The sequence below is a fragment of the Odontomachus brunneus genome, unplaced genomic scaffold (assembly GCF_010583005.1).
Source record: "Odontomachus brunneus isolate Ranch 3 - 2012 unplaced genomic scaffold, Obru_v1 Obru_scaffold_123, whole genome shotgun sequence".
Classification (NCBI taxonomy): Eukaryota; Metazoa; Arthropoda; class Insecta; order Hymenoptera; family Formicidae; genus Odontomachus; species Odontomachus brunneus.
The window spans coordinates 1,052,202-1,074,414 of NW_022639573.1; the positions used below are offsets into that span (position 1 = coordinate 1,052,202).

The following is a 22,213-nucleotide window of genomic DNA, read 5'->3' on the forward strand; positions in this document are numbered from 1 at the left end:
AGAGAGAGAGAGAGAGAGAGAGAGAGAGAGAGAGAGAGAGGGGAAGCTAGGGGGAGAAAGGGGGCAGAGGGAGAAAGTGAGAGAAATCTTTAAAATGCTATTTTACATAATAGCAAGTGATGTGTATAATCGAGAAACAATTCCGGATTGAATATCCACTAGTTCGAATTGACGATTGTCTAACATCAATAGCCCTGTCGCGCAACAATTTGATTTATCGGGGGAATTACAAAATTATTTATTACTTATTGAGGGTTCGTGGAAATTTATCGAATCGCCAATGATTTCATTCATTAAAGAATGTCGTTTGGCAGACATGGAGTTATCTGAAAAATAGAAAATACCAGGGTGAACTGATAACTAGTTAATCAATTAGAATTTAAGTTAAAAAGTTATTAATTTGGTTTAACTTAATTTAGTCAGTAGGTTAACTTTTGATTTTCCGGGTAAAGTACCTGGAAGATATATTGTAGTAAAAGTTACATTAAAATTGTATTTTTTTTTATACTATTTTTTGTAAAGTTGGATATTGAAATTTTTATATATATATATATATATAGACTACTATATATATAGAAATAGTAAATTTGATGTTCTACCTAATATTTGATATAAAAAAAAACATTCAAATAATTACAAGTTTTGTAATAAAAAGTCAAACACGCATAACATTTTTAAATAAATATTTATTAATGTCAGTTATAATTCTATATACTTTAAGATTACAAACATTTTGTTGCAATTTTTGCTATAGTATTTTCTTCGCGTAGTTATTTTAAAATGCATTAACTTTAACTTATTAACTTTTTTATACATAAGTTAAATAATTAATTAATATAAAAATCATTGCCAGCTGTTTACAATATAGGATAAGAAAAATGAAGAATAATAAAAAATAATCAACACATTTTCTTCGTCTCTTTGGACACCAGTTTTTCTTTATTTTGTATGAAATTCTTAGTAAAAAGCACAATATCTTCTTGTAAAAGAGAACCTTTTTGCATATAATTTCATATAAACTTAATTTACAATTAAAAAATTAATTATCAAAAAGCGTACATATTACTTTGCATAATTATCTGTTAATTTTAATAAGTTAATTTAATTGTAACATAGCTTTTAATTAAGTCAGTTTTTAAATATGTAACTTTAACCCAAGTTAATTTCCCATAAGCCATTAACTTTAAACCTGATTAAAAAGAATTAACTTACACCCAAGCCTGCAGAAATTACCTGCGGATAATGATGGATAACGGTGTCATTTTGATTGTACATGGCACAATGTACTGTGCTGTTTCATTATTATTGATAAAAGAAATATTGCAAGAAATGCGACGATTTTTGCAAGTCTCCAATATTAATCTCCCATTGGATTAATCAATTTCCGGGAGTACTTCTTGAAATAGGCCTAGAAATAGTTACTTTCTGCTTACTACGCTTTTGTCGCAAATATGCAATGTGCGAGTTGATTATTCGTTAAGTACGAGAATATGATTAATGCGAGTGAGAAAACACCGTCGGAAACGATCGGCGATTCAATTTCCGTTGAAGTCGAGCGACTTTCGAGCGATCGACTCCGCTCTTCTGCCGTCGAAATTTCCTAACGAGTCGACGACGCGCGCGCATGAAGGAGCGGCTCTCCGTTCGCTTCGTTATTGTGTCAGGCATCGATGATAGTTGACAATCGGTGATCGAAAGTCACCGAGATGGAAAAAGTGGATCGTCTCGTGCACCGCGCGCACACATTTACTCGCGCGCGCGTGCGCGTATGAGTGCGTGAGTGTGAGCGCGCACGCACAGGTACGCATCGCGGCCGAGTAGAAGAGTTCAGGAACGCGCGCGTGTTTCGTACAAAACGCGCGCGCGGGGAAAGCATGTCGTTCCATTTCACTTGGCGGAGCGTGTTCGCGGTCCAGCTACCTTTCATGATTTTATTTCATTTTACCGGCTTTTTGCTCCTGAGAACGCGCGCACGTACATACGTATAAACGATTAGAAAGTATTTCTTTCCCCGTCATGGGGGAGACACGAGGAGATGAGGCAGGAGACCATGGCGCCGCGGATTTCCCGTTAATGAGGACCTTGGTCGCTCGATATGTCCAAAGTTACGCTCCGAAGCGCGCGTGTATAATTTGAGAGAATTCACGCGACGGGGCGATCGATCGCGTTCACGATCGTACGTGGGACGGGCGAGCGCGTAATTCACCATCAGGTCACTTAATCGTCACTTTGGTAATAGAAAGTAACCCGTCGCTCGGTTACTGCATTGCTATTTTCTAATCGCGGGAAAGAATGCCGGCAATTTTCCACGAGCTATTAAATTTCTCTCGTCGTGCGAGCGCCGCACGACTCTGCTATTGTCTCTCCGATGACACGGCCGATTCGTCCGTTACGAATGCCGTGACGCATCGATGCACTTCGCGAAAATCAGATGCGACGACAGCGGCGCGTGGTCGCCGAGTTGCGAAATTCTTGTGGCCAAGTGCTTGGCGATTTCTCCGAGCCGGAAAGTAAAAATAAGTGAGTTTATAAGAGGCAACGTTAGAGCCGACGTTAGTTCCGGTCACAATTCGGATCCCTTTCTAACAATTAACAGAATTACAAAGTCAATTAGACTCAAACACACGTACACTGAGAGGAAGATTCAAGTATTAACGGACGGATTTTCCGTTCAAGCAATATATCCGATCAGGACCACCCGATCAAATTGATCGTTTCATCGCAACGTGTATCCGTTAACCTGTTTGTGTTAACCTTTGATCATAGACTTTTCTCTCAATGTACAGATGAAACCAACTCGCGAATTTGTAAAAATTGAGAAGTTCCACGCTTTCCTTCGAGAAGTCGGCCGATAGTTCACGCAGAATCTTGGACCTGAGTGGCTGACACAGCAAGATTTCATTGATCTCCAGCGTAATTTGTAGAGATTTCAATGCGAGAGAAAGAATGAACGCGTCACCAGCTCGTAAACAGTCGATTTGCAATCGTTGATGTTATGCCACACACAAAGTGGATGATCAACTCTAAATGACATGTCGAAAAAGACATTACAGACAAGCACTCACATACGATCACGCTGCTCATTTCGTGTGTTTCTTGTACATATAGATCTCATATATATGAGATTTGTTTAACTTTGTTTTATTTAGCGGAGAATCTAACCACATATATGTAGAAATCTTTTTGTGAACTGTTTGTGTATTTCTAAACTACTAAATTCCGTTGTAAAGATACAATAATGTTCTTCAAAATTTTTTCGAGCGAAGTACTACGAAGCTGTAGTACTTTTGTATCAGGTAAATATTTAGGCTAACTGATATGATGAAGACTGGAATGTCAATTTTAAAATTTTGTATCGTTTTTGTCATATATTGAGCAACGTTTTAATTCATTTTTGCACGTACTTTTATCGTATGAAAGCATTTCTAATCCAGTGCAAGCACTACCACGTAAATCTTACAGATAAAATCACCATTTTGTCAGGAAAATTTTCAAGTATGACATTCTCTTAAGTCTCACAAGTTTTTAGTTTGTTTATATTTATTTATGTTTATATTTATGTTTATGTTTGTTTATGTTTATGTTTATTTAATTTGTTATCAACTTAATGCTAGTATTTATAAGTTTATTTATTCTTTTCTATTGATTGTATAGTTGCGAAATGGTTTAGACATAATGATGTTTAACAAATTACCAAAACTGAGTAATTACCTGCGAGTTTTCGCAGTGATAATATAATTAATAATAATAAAAAATAATAGTTAGTATTATTAATAATAATTAGTGACATAATTATGCTCGTTAATAATGACTTTCAACTTTGACAGTTTGGTTCTTCTCATTGTATTTTAAAAATAAAATAATGAATAATTCTAGAATCATTATATAATGTCTGTATATTAATATTTAATATCATAATAGTTTGTTAAATAAAAAATCTTTCATGTAAATTTACAAAACATTAAAAATAGAAGTTAAAAGCTAGCTTCAAGAAATACGAGTAAAAAGTATCAAATTTAGTTATAAATATCTCAGCTTTCTAATGATCAATCTTCTTCTAACACTTTTTCTTGCACGAGTAGTTCGATAACATTTCACTTTATATGTAGAGCAAGTTTCATCAAATTTTCACGAAATTCATCTCATGACACGACTACCTTAATTGATATTTTTACGGACTAAAATAAACATTCCAATAATTAAACCTTGTCCTAATGATTAAAAGTTGAAACATTAAAAATATATTTGTATATAATATTTCTAAATTAGTTTTTAAAATTCTAAGTTAGTTTTTAAAATTTCGTTAAAAGATATTTCTTTATATGCCAATTTGTAATATTATTTAATGATCATACAGTTACTAAGTCTGTATTGTTCAATAATTATTTGAATTATAGTTAAGACATGATTTATTTTTAAATTTAATTACTAATACATTTAGCACATTATCTGATATATTTCATTAAAATTATAAAATATAATATAATAAAATAATCAATAAATAATTAAATATTTATTGATTATTTTATTTTTTATTATTTATCGATCGACAAAGGTTCTATATATAAATGTTAACTTTCTTTGCAATTTCACCATTTATTTATTAATAAGAATGCTGAAAACTGACTGTATTTCCTCATTAGTTATCGGGACGTTTATCTCATGCAATGTTTCTTCACGAGCGTTTCAATCCTCTGTCCTTTCATGTTAGCGTCGCATACTCTTTCTTACGTCGCTACGAATCTAAATAAGTATGCACGCAGAGATTGCTGGTGAATACTGCGTGTTTCTAGAAACTCGTAAGGCCGACTTTCGAAAACCTTTTCAAGCTCATTTCGCATGCCGAGCGCCTACGTTTGCACTTCGATCACCCAGCCGCAATCACGTATGTACGCAATATCGGATGCATATACACGCGCAAGAGTTACGACGCGCAATGCACCTTCGAAGCGATGCGTGTCGCCTCATGTCGACAAAGTAACCCGATAATGCAGGTTGGCACTCGAGAATGCGTCGCGATTTCCACATGTCCAAGTAAATCTCAAGCAGCTGAATTCGTTTCGATTTCAGACTACTTTGCTTCTGTTTCTCGCGATCTTGGCGTTGGGCACGTGCGATGGCGAGCTGCCGAGACCGAGCTACACCCGTACGATACTGAAGGTCTCTCGCAGTCTCCCGGGCGAGACAGAGGAACTTAAAGTCCGCACGAGCGAGGGAAACCTCGCCACTCTGATCGTAAAGCGACGAGACAAATCGTCAATCAGCTTCAACGATTCGAAGCTGACACTGAAACCTTCTCAGGAAGAATCGAGCCCCACTGTGGAGAAAAAAAACGACTTCTCAAAGCTGGACGACGATGGAAACGACGCCAAGAAGAAGAACGAAGTCAGGAGACTCGAGGAGGCCCAAGTGGAGCAGATCAGAGCGACATTCTCCAAATCCTCCGAAACAAAGGATGACAAGGTCGACGTCAGTCATGTGGACAGAAATCAACCCGCCAGTCTGATCGATTACGGAAATTGGACGCCGTTAGACGTGGACGGCAGAGCTTTGAAGCAGGAACAAGCGAAAGATGAGGAAGACAAGGAAGTGGAGGAGTATCGAAATTGGAAACCGCTGCAGACGACCCCGGGAACTGATAGCGAGGACAGAACGAGCTACGACAAGTTCAACGAGGCCGGATTCGCCGGTGGAATCCTGCTCGCCCGGCACTTCCAGGATCGAACTCAGAGAAACTTCGAGGATCATGGCGGCAAGAACGAACGGGCTCTTTATTACACGTACGTGCCGAATCAGTCTCGACCGGTGACGAGAACGAACATCGGCGCGAACTTGTCGAAGAACCGAGACGGCAAGGCCGTGCCGCCAGAAGTAATCGTCAGATCGGAGATCAATGTAAAGGCGGTGCCAAAGAGATCCGCTATGTCGTTGGACAACGATGGCACACCGGTGATCCATGGCACGAGGGTGCCCGACGAGCCCATAGACCAAGTACAGACCTGGCGGAACGCTCGGGTTATCAACAACAAGTTGATAGCCGAGAATAGCCCGACGACCACCGTCGAGCCCACCGTCGGAATCCCGTATTCCAGTGACAGTGCGGAGAAGAAGCTGAGGTTCGAGAAATTCTTCAAAGATGTCAATCGAAGGTAAGGAGAGATAAGAAATTGCCTGATGAATATTTCGTAGAAAAGAAACATGTGGTAGTGCCTTTCACTATTCATAAGCTTTGGACATGTCGGAAACCTGCTAAACATGAGCTTTTATATATTTTTGTTTTATCGTATATTTAACAGTAGAAAATGAAACTCCGGAAACGACAACCTCCTTTGAGTGCCCGAAAGAGTCATTCTGATTCTTTGCGATCCTAATACTTTAAATTTCTCTGTTCCTTATTACTTGTATCAATGATGATTTGTGTACATGCTAAAAATATAATTTGTAAAACACAAATCTTTTATATATTGTAAACAAATTATAATAATTTCTACAAATTTATAATTTCCTACAGTAACATATGCATTATAACTATTACTTACATATGCTCTATAATTAATATATAGAGAAAATATTGGAGAAAATAGCAAAAATTACTTTAAAATTTTACTTCTTTTATATTTTTTGTAAAATTGGACTATAGTGAAGTTGCAATACAAATTACTATAAAAATAATAAAGCTGACCAATTATTTGATATACGATATAAAAAATATTCAAGTAATTATAATAAATAACAAAAAGTCAAATATGCAAAACAATGTTAAATTATGTTAATATATAGTAATTTTAGATCATTATTCTATTTGGTCCAAGATCACAAAAATTTTACTGTAATTTTTACCTCAATATTTTCTTCTTGTACAAAAAAGCTGTGGTGAACACAGACACATAATAAAATACAAATCTAATCGGGATTAAAAAATTAAAGTTTCAAATAATAGTATTGTTTTGTGTGCATTGTTCTTATAATATTATAATTAAATAAATGACCAAAATGATGTTTTTGAGAGAGAGAGAGAGAGAGAGAGAGAGAGAGAGAGAGAGAGAGAGAGAGAGAACCCAAAATAAATTATGAAATAATTAATTGTAATATCATTGATCTTTTCCGATAATTCTTCAGTGCTTTTACTTTAAAAATAATAAAAAGTTAACGAAGATTTTTTCTAAACCACAAAATGGCGATAACAAATAGATCTTAAAGGAGTTAAAATGATTCCATTGGGCTTTCTATTGAAGGATAAAATAATTCTGCGAAGGAAATTTGAAAAAAAAAATTATTTTGGTGTTTTATTTATGTGTTTTGAAGTTTTAGATTCAAACATTTTAATTGTTTACTATTTGACACACAAATATTTCATTAAAATTGATCGAAACGAATATATTCGAAACTGTAATATATATAAAAGGTTTTTAAAAAAATGTTTCAGAGAAGAAACTTTATGATATTTAATATATTAGTTTTGCCACATCTCAAAAGCATCATATGAGAGAGTTAGGGCATGTTAAAAAATGATATACTTAAGAAACTAAAAATTGCAATAAGATAAATGAAGAAATGTTTTAAATAAAAATTTGTTCAATAACAAATCGCATTTAGATTTTTAAAAAAGTCATTAAAAAATTATTAAAAAAACAAAATGTTATTAAATGTAAAAAGTGGCACTTTTGCGAAATCTAAATACATAGTTACCAAAAGAATCAAATACTACAAACCTTTGGTCAAAAACAGTTTTCATATACCTCACAGTTTCGAAGACATTTATTGGCAATCAATTTAATCGAATTTCCTTTAAGGAGTTGCTTCGACGTGTGAGGAAGTAAATACAAAAGAATTTCTTATTTTTAATAATTTTATATATATCTCCAAAGTTCATCAAAATCAGTAGAGACACTTCCACATATTTCCTTATAAGATGACGTAATTTCGCTTTTCATTGCCCATCAGGTACGGGCGCAACTACGACGAGGAAGGCCGTAATGTTTACTTCGAGTGGGATCCGAGAAACTACAAAAACGAAGCTCTGAATGCGGAGGTGTATGAGACGCGCAATGATCAGTACCGCGCAAGTGTTCACAAGCGGATGCTACACCCGGACAGCATCGCAAACTACCCTATCTCGCAGCGTTACACCCCCAGTAGCCAGACAATCGCACCCGTGGCCTTGAAACCGGGCGCACGAGCGCCAGTTCTCCAGTATGCTCATCCTGAGTTAGGCGTACAGCCGGCTAAAATCCTGAAGAACGAGAAACGCCGGCCGGACAACTTCCCAGAGAATCAGCACTCCTTCACTGAGCAGCGTCACAAGAAGAAATACGTGCTGAACGATAAGAACATCGTGGACAGTTATACCACGAAGAACTACTATCCGAACCAGTACTTCTACGGGCTCAAGCGGCCGAACGAGCCACCCTTCTGGGTGAAGATCTCGGAGAACCTGAAGAACCAGTTCTCCACTGGCGTCGAGCGGGTCTCACAGTTCACCAGGCCGGTGATCGATCCGCTGGTGGAGGCCACCCACAAGATCTCGCAGAATCTCGGCCTGTCTAAGGGCAAAGAGGCTCAGGACAAGATCGGCACGGTGACGTCGGGCACTAGCATTCTGATACCGGCTCTGGGTCTCGTCGCGTCCGGTGCTGCGCTCGGCATTGGCGCGGTGGCGGTTGGTCGATATCTCGACGTGGATGTTCTGAAGCGTTCCACCACGGATGACATCGATCTGGAGCACAAGCGAGCCTTGGAAGCAGCCGGAACGAACTTGAGGGTTATCACGGAGAGGAACGCGAGGCTAAACGAAGCCACACCACAGACTCTGTACGTTTTGCAGAACGTACCAACACGTGATGACAAAGTGGAGGACGAAGGTGCGAGTTCAGTGGAAAGCGACGGGGTCTTCTTGATTCTCGAGGAGGATAGACAGAACGCTGAGAGGGTAGAGAATCGAGATAGCAGGCAGTTGGTGGACGAGAAGGACTACGTGGAGACTAGTGGACGCAGGAGGAGGAGCCTCGACTACCTCGACATCTTCAGAGCAGAGACCGACACGAGGAATCTCGTGCGCAGCAAGCGCTTCCAGCGGAAAGGCGCTGATTCCATCAGTGAAATTGTGGAGATTGACTTGCCCGACCAAGGACCCATCGACATCACCGAGTTCTTGCTCCCGAGGAGGAACAAGGAGCGAGATGCGAGTAAGAACACCATTCTAGTCGTAGAGGACAGCTCGGCGAAAGTCCCTTCGGGAAATCACGGCTTGGATGTGTCAGATCAACAGAACACATTGGAGAATAGTGCCAGAGACGGTGTTGATGACTCGCGGAATGCGGCCTTAGTACTCTCGTTGACGAGAGACGGCAGACAACGTAGATTAGGCCAAGAGATCGATGACGCTCTCTCGTTGCTGGGAGATACGTCGCGGATTCTCAAACGTAATCTCGCGAAAGGAACGGCAAACGGCGGAGAGGTCGCGCAGGGGTCGGCCGGAACGATCGATACGGACCACAACAGGCGGCGAAAGCGAAGCGTCGAGCGCGACCATGAACTGGAGGACGCGCTGCAGAACTTGGAGAACGCGGAGGTGGCCGAGGTCGCTCACGTTCAAGGCGACTGGACGAACACACCTTGCGCAAAGAGGATATTCTGCGACACGATGGTGCAAAGAGGACCCGACGCCGCGATGTTCATGGAAAAAAAAATGGCTTCGCTACTGAGACTGTGAGTACTCTCGTCTCGTCATCTTTTTGGCTTATTTCGCTTCGAAAGAAGGACCAGTCGCGTCCTGCTCTCACCAAGTCCCCTCAACTATCGAACATGTCGAGTAGCCGAGCCGGCAATACCGATAACAGCCGGCCGGACGGAACTATAGCCAAATGCGGATAACTTTCTTCCAGCTTTCGCCGGCGACGTCCTACTGACTGATTCGACTTTTACCTCTTAGCACAGTTTCACTGTGTATGCACACGCTGCGCTCTGTCTGCTATCGCGCTACCCACGTGTGTGATAGAAAAAGAAAAAGCTGAAGAAAGAGATGAGGAGTACAAACAGACAGATAGAACGAGATAAACTGAGAGGGGGGGAGAATGATGGGAGGGAGGAAGGATGAGAAAAAAGCAGACTCGTTAATGGAAAACTCGCGCGTAGCCGACGTGATAATTCACTTAGCGCCCCATTCGTCTTTCCAGTTTTCTCTAATCGTACGAAATTCCGGTCGACTCCGATTCCCCGACGGAATTTTTATCAGCGTCTCGGTTAGTCGACTCGAGTAAGCCGTTTCCGGTTCTTCGCGTTCTCCTTCCCTCTCTTTCTCTCTACGCTTCACGTAATCCAATAGAGCACCGATCTGCCAGTTTTCCGTCGAGTCGCTGGTATCCTTGAGTCGGGTCTTCAGGTGCGTCCTAAAGAAAGCGAGTTAATCGGAGCGAGAAATCGTTAATGGAACGCACTGAGGAATGCCGGGGGATTAGAGAATTCATGATCCAGTGAACATGTAATTAGCAATTAGCCGCGTACGGTATCGATCATTTGTCGAAGTATGTCTCCGGCTTTCTAACGACCCTCCCCGAGTTGATCCTTTTGCTAACTAATCAATGGCGTCTTGCGCACTTGCACTTGCAGAATCCAGCCGGGAGCAACTGTTCACGTGTCCAGCCACTTCGAAGAGGTCATGCAGGCCATCAGGAGACACGACTGTTCTAGCTTCCTGTGTCCGCAGGCGAGACCGGGGAACATCTTCTTCTAGGCACGCGGCAACGATTTTCAACATCAACTAAACGAAGGATCTTGGATGTACAATCGAAAATTTAAGCGGCATAACATGAGATATAGTTATACACTGAGAAAGAAAATACTTGATGATTTATTTATAGGGGATATAAAGCATTTTCACAGAAATAAAGTTTATTTTACAGAATAAAATTTCACAGAAATAAACTTTATTTCACGGAAGTAAATTTTATATCCAATAAATAAATTTCCAAGTATTTTTTTCTCAGTATATAAGTACGTGATTTAATTAATAAATACATGGGAGGAAAAGGTGTTTGGGCGAATTAACCTGACAATGAACGAATCAAAGGCGTTTTGATTAAAGGAAACAGAATTTCTGGTTCTTAAAATCGAATATAATTTATAAAATCTACGGCAATTCTGTTTCTTTCAACCGAAACACGTGCGGTTTATTCATGTTCAAGTTAACTCAATTAAACTTCCTTCTCCGTGTAGTATACGTGTAGTGTAGTTTTTATATCGCATAAAGCATTAAACATTTCGATAGCAATACGAATCTTCTTCAGTATCGAATAAAATAATATCGACTTATATTACGTAGTTTTGGGCAGTGTTGTTCTAATTTTTCTATTTGATACTAAAGGAAGTATGAGGCAGATTCGAATTTTATTGCTTTGTGATGGTTAATTCCACGTTTTATTTGTTAATTTCGTTACACACTTGTAGCTGCACCTTGGACTTTCGTTGACTCTCACATACAATTGCGATTTTCAACTTAGCTACTCGCGTACAGATGTTGTAGATGTTAACGAAGTCAAGATGAGAAATTTCTACTAAAAATCCGAAGGAGAGCATTTTCTACGCTTCGTTCATTCGTATACGCAACGATTTCATGAACTATAACATGTTCTCGTCGAATCGGCATCGAGCCGAAACTGTACATACTTGCCATCGAGGCGACATTATTTAATGTGCATTCGTACTATTTAGATGATAAAGTATATATATATATATATATATATATATATATATATATATACATTTCTCTCTCTATATATATATATATATATATACTTATATATATATATATAATATATATATATATATATATATATATATATATACACATATATACACATACATATATATATATATATATATACATATATATACGTACATATATATATATGTAGAATTTAGGGGAAAAAATGAAAGTTTTGGCGGAAGGTCGATTGAGTCATTTGCTGCAACTTCTGAGTTCACCGTATTGTAGTGATGTACAATAATTATTCAGTGAACACTTCCGCTAACTGCTTCCGCCAACTTCACCTTATGTTAATAGTGGAGACCGGGTTTAGTTGACCCAAGGAATATGTCAGCTATGTGTTTTATTTATGTATTTGTCATGAGAGAAATAGTTGAAACGATATTGCAACATGTACTCTTTAGAACTTAAGTACCTTCACCTGAATTTCATTAAAATCGGAATAATATTACAGTTATAATTATAAAAATTGAAAAAATTGATTTAAAAGTAACCAAGTACATTTTTGAGAATGCTGAAATTTGGTATTAATATTCTCTATCGTGAGCAAATAAAATAAATGACGTGTTATTATTTAAAATTAAGTTCTCTGCAAGTGTATGATTTACTCTTTCGGGTAATAAAAGCAATTTTCATTCATAAAATTAAATCAAGAATATAGATGAACTAAATAAAATTGTTCGTTATTTAAAGGCTAAGTGGTAAACCTCTCGTGGAGACTTTAGAACTACTAATCTCAGAACTACTAAATATGTTGGCAAATTATATATGATGATACTTGATATATGATGGTCAAGCCTTTCTGTCGTCCAATATAACAAACAATCAAACAATATTTTATATATGACCTTCTTACTATAAGTTGCCAGCCAACTTATAATAAATCCGATACGAGAACAAGATGGATACATTCTGTTCGAGTTTTAGTTATTATAGAAGAGAAATATATAGTTTAGAGAGAGAATAGTTACGAACATAAAAACACAAAGAAACGTTGTCTCCATTATGTTTCTAGAAATAATCATAACAATTAGTTGTGTGAGAAGTTGTAATTTCAGAAATCTGAAAAATATACCATCTGATCCCGGTCTCCTCTACCGAACAATGCATTCCGTTTCAATAAAGTGTTTCGTGTGCCTAAATCAAGCACAATTGAGCTCGATGTTGGAAATTAGAAGCGATTAAAAAAAAGTACACGAAACTTATTAATTTACAAGCGAAGTCACCGTCAGTATGTTTCTTACGAAAATATATTGATTTCTGCCTTTTTGTACACGTATGACATTTCGTGTATGTAAGTAATAAATATTTTTTATGATATTAGACATTTTTTCAAACGCGCGCTACATATTGAACCCTTTTATGAATAATTTATATAAATAAACTGCCACACTTTGCGCAATAACTTTTTTCATCAGCAAATTGTGCAATTTATGTTTAAACATTATACATTTTCATAGTAATTATGTTATTAAGTATTACTATTATTTATTAATTGTGTTATTTATTTTTATTAATTATATTATTACGCCTATCGTCTATCATAATGTCTATCAATTTTGACATTTAGTGAATTCCCAATTTCAATGTATTTAAATCGTTTTGCAATCGATTATATATTTCATTCGCGATTCCAGTAATTTCGTCGAGACTTAAGTAAAATTATCAATTCTCACGTAATCTAGGATATCCTTATAGTTTTGGTCTTTTTTTTAAATAGAGAAACATGCATTGCCTTTGAACATGCATTGTGTTTGAGACTTGCTTCAATGACATCTTTCTTTAGTTTAAGGAACAGTAAGATATAAAGAACCAGGTATTAACGAACGAAAACGGTATTAACGAACGAAAACGCTCATTGAATAAGCAACTCGCCTATAGTCGAACAGCAAGCTATGTTCGCAAAATCTGACTTAAGGGGATGCTGAATACCGATAATAACGTAGCTTTCGTAGTTCTCACTATTCTTCCAGACGGCTGCATAGAATTGCAAATGCTTTTACAGAATGAAAGTATATATGCTAATACATGGAGATCCGCCCAGTATAACATAAAAAAAAATTAATATTTATCTTACATGTGTCAAGTATAGCAGACACTGCACCATATTTTCATTTCATATGAAGAAATGTAAGTACGTACGTACAAAATAAGACCGCATCTCCATGCAGGGGTCATTAATGAACATTACAAGGCCGCCAGATTATGAGTTGAAAGATTATGAGTTAAATAAAAAAAAGATTATGAGTTGAAAGATTATGAGTTGAAAGATTATGAGTTAAATAAAAAAAAAAAATTAAAACTACGATTAGGTCGCACGAGTGCAGACGTATATCTGAACCATAGGATAAAGAAGAGCGGTATGTAGTTTCAACCTTGTCCGTTAGATGTCTGATCTTCACAGGCACGAAGCGAATATATGGACAGTGCATTGCATCGCACGCACACGTTCATAAACGCTGTTTCCAACTGTTCGGTTTGATGGTGAGTAATGACTCAATAATACGAAATACCGTTCGTTTTGGCACTTTAGTGAACAGAACAACCTCAAGATGGTAAATGAGACGTTATTATTTGTTATTTATATAATTACAAAGTGTTTGAATTAATTGATGCCTTAGGACATATACATATATCCCACCGGCATTACTGGAAATATATAATATGAATCCCATATTATCGCTTTCTATGAAAAATTATGAGTGTGTATGCAGAAAATGAGAGTGGATATCCTTGTAGGCGACTATACAGAATACAATGAGCCTGGCAGATTACGATTTGGAGTTGTAGGTCGAAAAATTCGTGAGAAAATACGCGAAATAATAAAAGTAGTGAAAATTGACTGCGCGCGCCCAGGGTATACGTATTCTCGCGTGCAGTATATACGCTGGACGCTGTATCATATTTACATTTTATATGAAAAATTTAGAGTACTTGGATGAAAAATGGAAGCAGAGTTCCATAAATGCAACATTAGAGAACTTTATAAGAAGGTCTGATTACGATTCGAAGATGTACGTAAAAAGAAAACTACGTAGTGAAAACTACGAATGGTCTGCGCGCGTTGTAGCGTATAGCGTACGTTGTATAGCGTGTGATATACATGCTGCGCGTTTTATAATATTCCCATTATTTTTTAAAAATTCAGAGTATTTGCATGGAAAATGGTAACAGATCTCCATACAGGCAATACTACAAGACTTTATAAAACCGTCAGATTACCATTTGGAGTTGTACGTTGAAAAATTAGTGGAAACTACGAATTCACTGCACGTGCCCACCGTATTCGTTGTATAGCGTATGGTACATATGTACTACACGCTATACAATGTATATGCTACAACGCGCGCAATCCATTCGTAGTTTTCACTATTCTTTTTACGTACATCTCCAAATAGTAATCCGACCTTCTTATAAAGTTTTCTAATATTGCATTTATGGAAAGCTGCTTCCATTTTTCATCCAAGCACTCTAAATTTTTCGTATAAAATGTAAATATGATACAGCGTCCAGCGTATATGCGAGTCAACACGCGAGAATATGTATACGCTGGGCGCGCGCAGTTAATTTTCACTACTTTTACTATTTCGCGTATTTTCTCACGAATTTTTCGACCTATAACTCCAAATCGTAATATGCCAGGCTCATTGTATTTTATATAGTCGTCTACAAGGATATCCATTTTCTGCATACACATTCATAATTTTTCATAGAAAGCGATAATATGGGGTTCATATTATATATTTCCAGTAGTGCCCGTGGGATATATATATGTATATGTCCTAAGGCATCAATTAATTTAAACACTTTGTAATTATATAAATAACAAATAATAACGTCTCATTTACCATCTTGAGGTTGTTCTGTTCACTAAAGTGCCAAAACGAACGGTATTTCGTATTATTGAGTCATTACTCACCATCAAACCGAACAGTTGGAAACAGCGTTTATGAACGTGTGCGTGCGATGCAACGCACTGTCCATATATTCGCTTCGTGCTGTGAAGATCAGACATCTAACGGACAAGGTTGAAACTACATACCGCTCTTCTTTATCCTATTGTTCAGATATACGTCTGCACGCGTGCGACCTAATTGTAGTTTTAATAATTTTTTTTTATTTAACCTTTCAAAACTCATAATCTGGCGGCCTTGTAATGTTCATTAATGACCCCTGCATGGAGATGCGGTCTTATTTTGTACGTACTTACATTTCTACGTATGAAATGAAAATATGGTGCAGTGTCTGCTATACTTGACACATGTAACATAAATATTAATTTTTTTTTATGTTATACTGGGCGGATCTCCATGCATTAGCATATATACTTTCATTCTGTAAAAGCATTTGCAATTCTATGCAGCCGTATGGAAGAATAGTGAGAACTACGAAATTGTCGGTATTCAGCATCCTCTTAACGTATGGCGATTGCGCACAATTCGTTTCGTTATTGTCGTATTTTACTATCGATTTTCACCTAAAGGGGTTTATAAAGGGAGCACGCAGATGATAGTGATTAAATCCTTTCTGCACTGAGCAAGCGCAAAACCGCCGTTTGACTGAATCGTAAAGAGCGTCTCAGTCAGACGATAATTTTCGTCCTGCGAGCTTCAATGAGTGTCAACAAAGGTAGAATCTGTTTCAGAATACAAAGAGTAAAAAGTTTCTATCATAAAGTTTTATTAAAATTGCATAATGTCATCGTGAAATAATGTGATACAATGCGATACATGAACCATGCGATTATGTGATTACAAGTGTGTTAATGAAAAATTTTCATTTTGGTTTATACATCGCTGAAAATAATCATTACAAATAACCATTACAGTTCGCGTAATGATAAACGTAATATTAAATCTAAAGAAATATAAATTAACAAATAATTCGTTTTCAATGTGGCGTGTTAATCTTTGCATCAGGAAAGATATGTGTTGTCAGTACATTTATTATATATTTCATTAATCATAAAATTTTGATACTTTAGTTCAGCTTATATTACATAACTTTATATTGAGTTATGCAATAATAACGGATAGTGGCGTGTTCAGATGTTATATACTATTTTGGGAAGTATCAGGGAGCATTATTATATTTGTATTGATTATAAAAATTAATTTTCATTAATTACTCGAAGACAATACAATGCAGAAAAGAACATCTATCAAATGAATTTATTGAAAATGTTCAAAGTGTTTTTTATGTAACATGTCCTTTTACATTTTATGTCCTTTTCGTTTAAGGAGACTCGTTAAAGGTGTTTAAGGAAACGTTTCTTTTATATAGTTGATACTAGTAATTATTTGATAAAAGATATAATTTTCCTTTGTTATAGAACTACAAAAAACATGCTATGTCGTAAGTAGTCTATAAATCCGTCATGTACAACTTCGTATCTCCATAAAAGTTGGCATGAAAGTTTCCTTCAGTTCCGTGTGTTAGCAAAAAATATTCACTTTCGATATATGGACTGACTAGAGCCCTTTTGCGTACCAAAGTTCAATATGTCGCAAAAAATAGCAACTGACCTTTGCTTGTCATGCAAAAACGCTGTAATCAATCTATATGCTGCACATTTTTTGCTAACACACAGAACTAAAATAAACTTCTATATCAACTCTTACAAAACATCGTGGAAGTATAAAGTTCTATGAATCAATAGACTGCTTACGATATAGCATGCTTTTTATGAGCGTCTGCAACAAAGTATTAAGAACAAATTACTCTTTTTATCCAATCACAATCACAATTATAATCACTATCAGTCATTACTTATATAACAGCAATGTTTATTTATCTTTTTTTTTAAACGAGAAGATTTAAATAATATTTTAAATAATATGTTTAATATATTCGTTTAAGAAATATTAAGTTTCTGTCATTTCAGTTCTGTACGCTAGCAAAAAGTCTCTTTCGAAATACAGATCGCTCAAAAGTGTGGACAACAAAGTTGGGCTAGTCGCATAAAATTAAGCGTCCGCGAATCGTTCTTTGTTGCCGTCCCAATGTAACGTCCAGAATAATCGAAAACCTTATTTACTGTTTGCCAATTTTCACATTCATTCCTTGTGTATGTGTATATGTGTTTGTGTAATCATATAGATCGTAAATAATACAAAGAGATAATATTTCTTCTGAAATTTCATTATCTTAGAACTGAATTACGCGTTTGCCTTAAGTCGCCAATGTTTGCGAATACTAGGCACTTGGCCCGATCCACATATTTCTTTGAACGATTTTCGCCGAAAATTGAGATTCACGATTGTTCTGTCAATTATAAGCCTTTATGTGTTCCTGCCGCAAATAATAAATACGATTCGTGCTTGGGGTAACGTGACAGTAATGGTAGAGCAAATCGCCGCCGCAAATTTAAGCGTGATGGCGTTCTGCAAATTAGCTGTTACTCGATATCACGGCAAAAGTAAGTTACAGCTTTGTTTACATCAATAAAATTCTATAAATATTGAGTTGTTTGATAAGTTCATCAGGATTTTTACGGATAATTGGAAGTTAACACTTTTGTAATTAAATATAATTCAATTTTTTCGTTTTTTTTACCGATGACGATCTTCCATTGAAAAAACAGCCAATATATTGAATAACGTTGTGTCTTGTAACTATGAATATATTGGCTATGAATTTCTTATAAAAATTCCTATGAACTTATTGATTTATTATTATTATATTAATATTATTATTAACATTGTTGTTATTATTATTATTTATTGTTATCAATTATGATGAAACATATATTTCTGATAAAATATTTTATAGAATATTACATTATTTACAATCATTTAGTAAAATTATTATTAATTTTTCGCGCGTTTAGTAATCTTTTATGTCAGTATATTTAAAAATATGAATGTCGCGTTTACAGCCATCATTGAGCGTTCTTCATACATGTACGTCTTTGATAATTCATATTTGTATTAATACAATGTGTTTGTGATTTGGAAGCACTTCAATCGCTGATGTCATCGATCATGACCGACTGGGCTACCACGAAGAGTAAGCGCGAACGGGCTACGATGATGAAGATGGCGAAGCGTGGAAGAAGCCTCTCTTTTAAATGTTACATTAGCGCCACGTGCACGATCTCGTTTTACATATGTTTTAACCTCTTGAGATTCTTTCGAAACCTTCACCAGCCGCAACGAAGACTCGTCTATCATTTCACCTATCCCTATAGCATTCAAAAGAGTCCGAACTACGAGATCACTTTTTTCATTCAACTCGTTGGTGGCACGTATACAGTTTTCACCAATTGCACTATCGATAGCTTCGTCTCAATACTTCTGCTGCATGTGTGCGCACAGCTGATAAATCTACGGTTGACACTCAACAAGCTGGTTGATGAAATGGCCAACAAATCCATATCATCTTCGAAATTCAAGAAGCGTCTGACAGCAATCGTTATGCGACACAGGGATCTCATCAGGTATGTCGAAAAACTTCTTCCAATGATGCATTTGCAATTTAACGTTGAGAAACGTTTATGCAACACTTAGAGACATTTATTTCGATGATGCATACGATTATATTAGTTCGCTCGTTTATTATTCATTGAAATGTAGGATTGGTAATATAGACGCTGTCTAGCCATTACAAAGTCAAATATGTCAGTGTAGATGGTGTTGTAAATTTTAAAATATATAATGTTGCTATCGTATATAATATATAATAAGACACTAGTATTTTTAAATTATGTAGCAAATCAAAAGTGTGATTATTTTATTTCATAAAAATCTTAAAAGAGCAAAAGTGAAAAGCAAATATTATATTGTCATTATGATTTTACTTTTTACAACTATGATTTCTATGTGGCTAGGCATCAATTAATTTATCTATCTAGACTCTAAGAAAAATGAACTATCTAGACCATAAGAATAATTATATTATACTATCTAATAACGATGTTAGACGCTCACGAAATTAAATTTCTACTCTGGTATTTCTATTTGATATTATTTAGCAAATAAATAATGCATTTTAAAGGCACGCAAAAACAATCGATAACTGCTACAGTGCGGTGTTGTTTATACACATGGTGGCTGCCACTTTTCAGCTGTGTTTCGAAACATTTCAGATTTTTACAGTAAGTATAACAGCACATATGCGTTTTGTCTACGATCTTTGAATGTCTCATAAGTAAGCGTCTCATAGCACCTAACATATATAAATCATTATATTCTTAAATATATATAAATATATATGAACAGTAATTGTTTAATAATGTCTATTTAAAAAAAAATGTAATTTCTATTATATTATAATATTATATCTATACCATAAGCCTCTCTTTATATAATATATTAGACTACTAACATCTATAGATATACTGCCGAAAAACTGATGCGAGGTGATGAAGATAGCGATTATGTTCCGAAAAGGTACTATCATATGTTTATTTCAGATTCCGCGTTTATCATTATTGTGAAGTTTAACAAAACAGAACAATATTTTTGCTTGTGTAATATTATTGTACTTTAATGAATAAGTTTTTGTCATGCCTACGATTTGTAGCATACTTGAATGTCGAAGTCAGTAAAGGAAATAGCATTTAGCTTTTTATAAATTATTCTTCCTCTTTTTAATATTCTATAGCTTGTCTTTCCAAAATATGACGGAAAGAATTATCGAGATCGAGTATATCTGATGGTAGTCTAATATATTATACAAAAGCCTATGATTTATGCTAAACTGAGTTATCATGTTTAACTATTGAAAGTGTTTAGGGGTCATTTCAGAATTTCATTATTTTCAGAAAATAACCGATAAAAACGCAGAAGCATCTAAGATCAAGCTGGCTTTCCTCGTGTCTTATGTTTCATACGTGTTGGCACCTTTATACACTTATTGCTATTCAGCTGAAAGACTTTTGGCAGAGGTAAATAATAAATTATACACTTTAATGATGACTTGTATGATGTTGGAATCTAACTTACAGAGTACCGGAATGGCGTACGGCGTATACGAATGCAAATGGTACGATTTGCCGTCGAAGGATGCGAAGGACTTGATGTTTATCATACATCGATCTATGATTCCTCTTAAACTGACAGCTGGAAAATTCGCGGTCTTCTCATTGGAGTTATTCGGAGCGGTGAGATGTCCGCAAAAAAATATAGCGTTTTCCAACCAATTTTTACATACAATAAATTCCTCTTCTTAAAATATATATTGTATAATTTTCTTGTTATTTTATCTTATTTAGTTATAATTTATATTAAGTTTGGAAAAGTTATTTTTTAGAAGTAATTCATACTTTACCAATAAAATAACTCGTTATCATAATTGTCAAAGTGCAGCCATTGGTTAAAATTTCTGTTACTTTTTCCATCAACTTGTTACGTATTATTGTTTCGTTCATGTTGATATAATTGGCGACTGCTGTACCAACACATGAAAATTGTGACAAGCAGTATCTTCTATATGTACAAAGTAACAGTAAAAAGTAAAAGTAACAATTATATTAAATGTCGTTACCATTTTTTAACAAGTAACAAATCGTTAAGTTGTTACTTCAAAAGAAAAATGCGTCCTGAGTTTGTATCTTACATTATATTCGATGCGATTACCTATTATTACTGTACATGACAATAGAAGTGTTCATTTCTCATTACTTTTATTTTGTTTAGGTGGTGAAGACATCAATGGGATACTTATCTGCCTTGCTGACAATGAAGGATCAATAAAAATAACGCAAATTAGAAAGGATGCTGATACAAATACTGCATAACTGATCAACAAATGACTTTTAACTTTTACGATTAATGAACAAATAGGTTTTTCATACGCACTGCCTACAATTTTTTTACTTTTACCGGTAAAATATACCTTCTTGCGCAACAATACAGCCATTTATTTGTCCTTGCTTAACAATATTGTAATGTACTTTCTATTATTATGTTGCTATGTTCCGTATCTTATTTATTAAGTGATTAAATGATAATGTCCGCTCTTCTACCACGTGCAACGAGGTAAACGTATACTCGTTCATCTTTGCGCGATCAGAGTTTTTGCCCCTTATCAAGTAAGCAGTATCTAGTGCTTAGAATCTCAATGATGGATCTCAGGATATAGCGAAGCGATTCCACTCGTCCCATGATGCCACAGCCTATTTTCCCTCCAGCATCACCAGAAGTCCGGTCTTCGAGCTGATTTGCATATGTCAGATCCTGTCGATTTACAGCACGAGTGTCCTACACCGGTAATAACAGTTTCATTTCCATGTTGGTGCTTCACGTCTGCAGTCAGTTCCAAAATTTATGAGAAAGACTGAATAATCTTTCCGACGATCTAGGCAGAGTAAAAACGGTCGAAGACTTCAGAAACAACTTGGCGCAGATCGTGAAGAATTACGAACATCTGAATAGGTTTATAATTTCTTATCGATAGTGTAAGGGTAGATGTTTTTCTTCTTTCCTTTCCTTTTTTTATCGTGAACTT

The 22,213-nt window shown here is 35.9% G+C and overlaps 2 protein-coding genes across 3 annotated transcripts in view; both read left to right on the forward strand.

Moving 5' to 3' along the window:
- The window catches only part of LOC116849667, a 15,543-nt gene extending 2,456 nt beyond the window's left edge, over positions 1-13,087 (forward strand). Inside the window, exons 2-4 of the mRNA XM_032827036.1 lie at positions 5,071-6,149; positions 7,945-9,708; positions 10,609-13,087. Coding sequence (XP_032682927.1) covers positions 5,071-6,149; positions 7,945-9,708; positions 10,609-10,732 — 2,967 coding nt within the window. The 3' untranslated portion in view covers positions 10,733-13,087. The remainder of the gene's footprint in view (positions 1-5,070; positions 6,150-7,944; positions 9,709-10,608) is intronic.
- A 3,209-nt stretch (positions 13,088-16,296) lies between these two features.
- LOC116849668 (odorant receptor 22c-like) lies at positions 16,297-21,616 on the forward strand. 2 transcript variants are annotated; one of them, XM_032827037.1, is made up of 7 exons: positions 16,297-16,393; positions 17,916-18,182; positions 18,722-19,202; positions 19,760-19,859; positions 20,529-20,651; positions 20,712-20,867; positions 21,403-21,616. In XM_032827037.1, the coding sequence occupies exons 1-7, from the start codon at positions 16,378-16,380 to the stop codon at positions 21,457-21,459; spliced, it is 1,200 nt and encodes a 399-aa protein (XP_032682928.1). In that variant the 5' UTR covers positions 16,297-16,377; the 3' UTR covers positions 21,460-21,616. The 2 variants fall into 2 exon arrangements, with proteins under 2 accessions (XP_032682928.1, XP_032682929.1); XM_032827038.1 differs by having other exon boundaries at positions 18,102-18,182.
- The last annotated feature ends 597 nt before the right edge of the window (positions 21,617-22,213 follow it).

Coding starts and splice junctions, on each gene's coding strand:
- LOC116849668 (XM_032827037.1), top strand. Junction 19,203..19,759: donor CGACACAGGGATCTCATCAG/GTATGTCGAAAA, acceptor TGCATTTTAAAG/GCACGCAAAAACAATCGATA. Junction 19,860..20,528: donor AAACATTTCAGATTTTTACA/GTAAGTATAACA, acceptor CATTATTTTCAG/AAAATAACCGATAAAAACGC.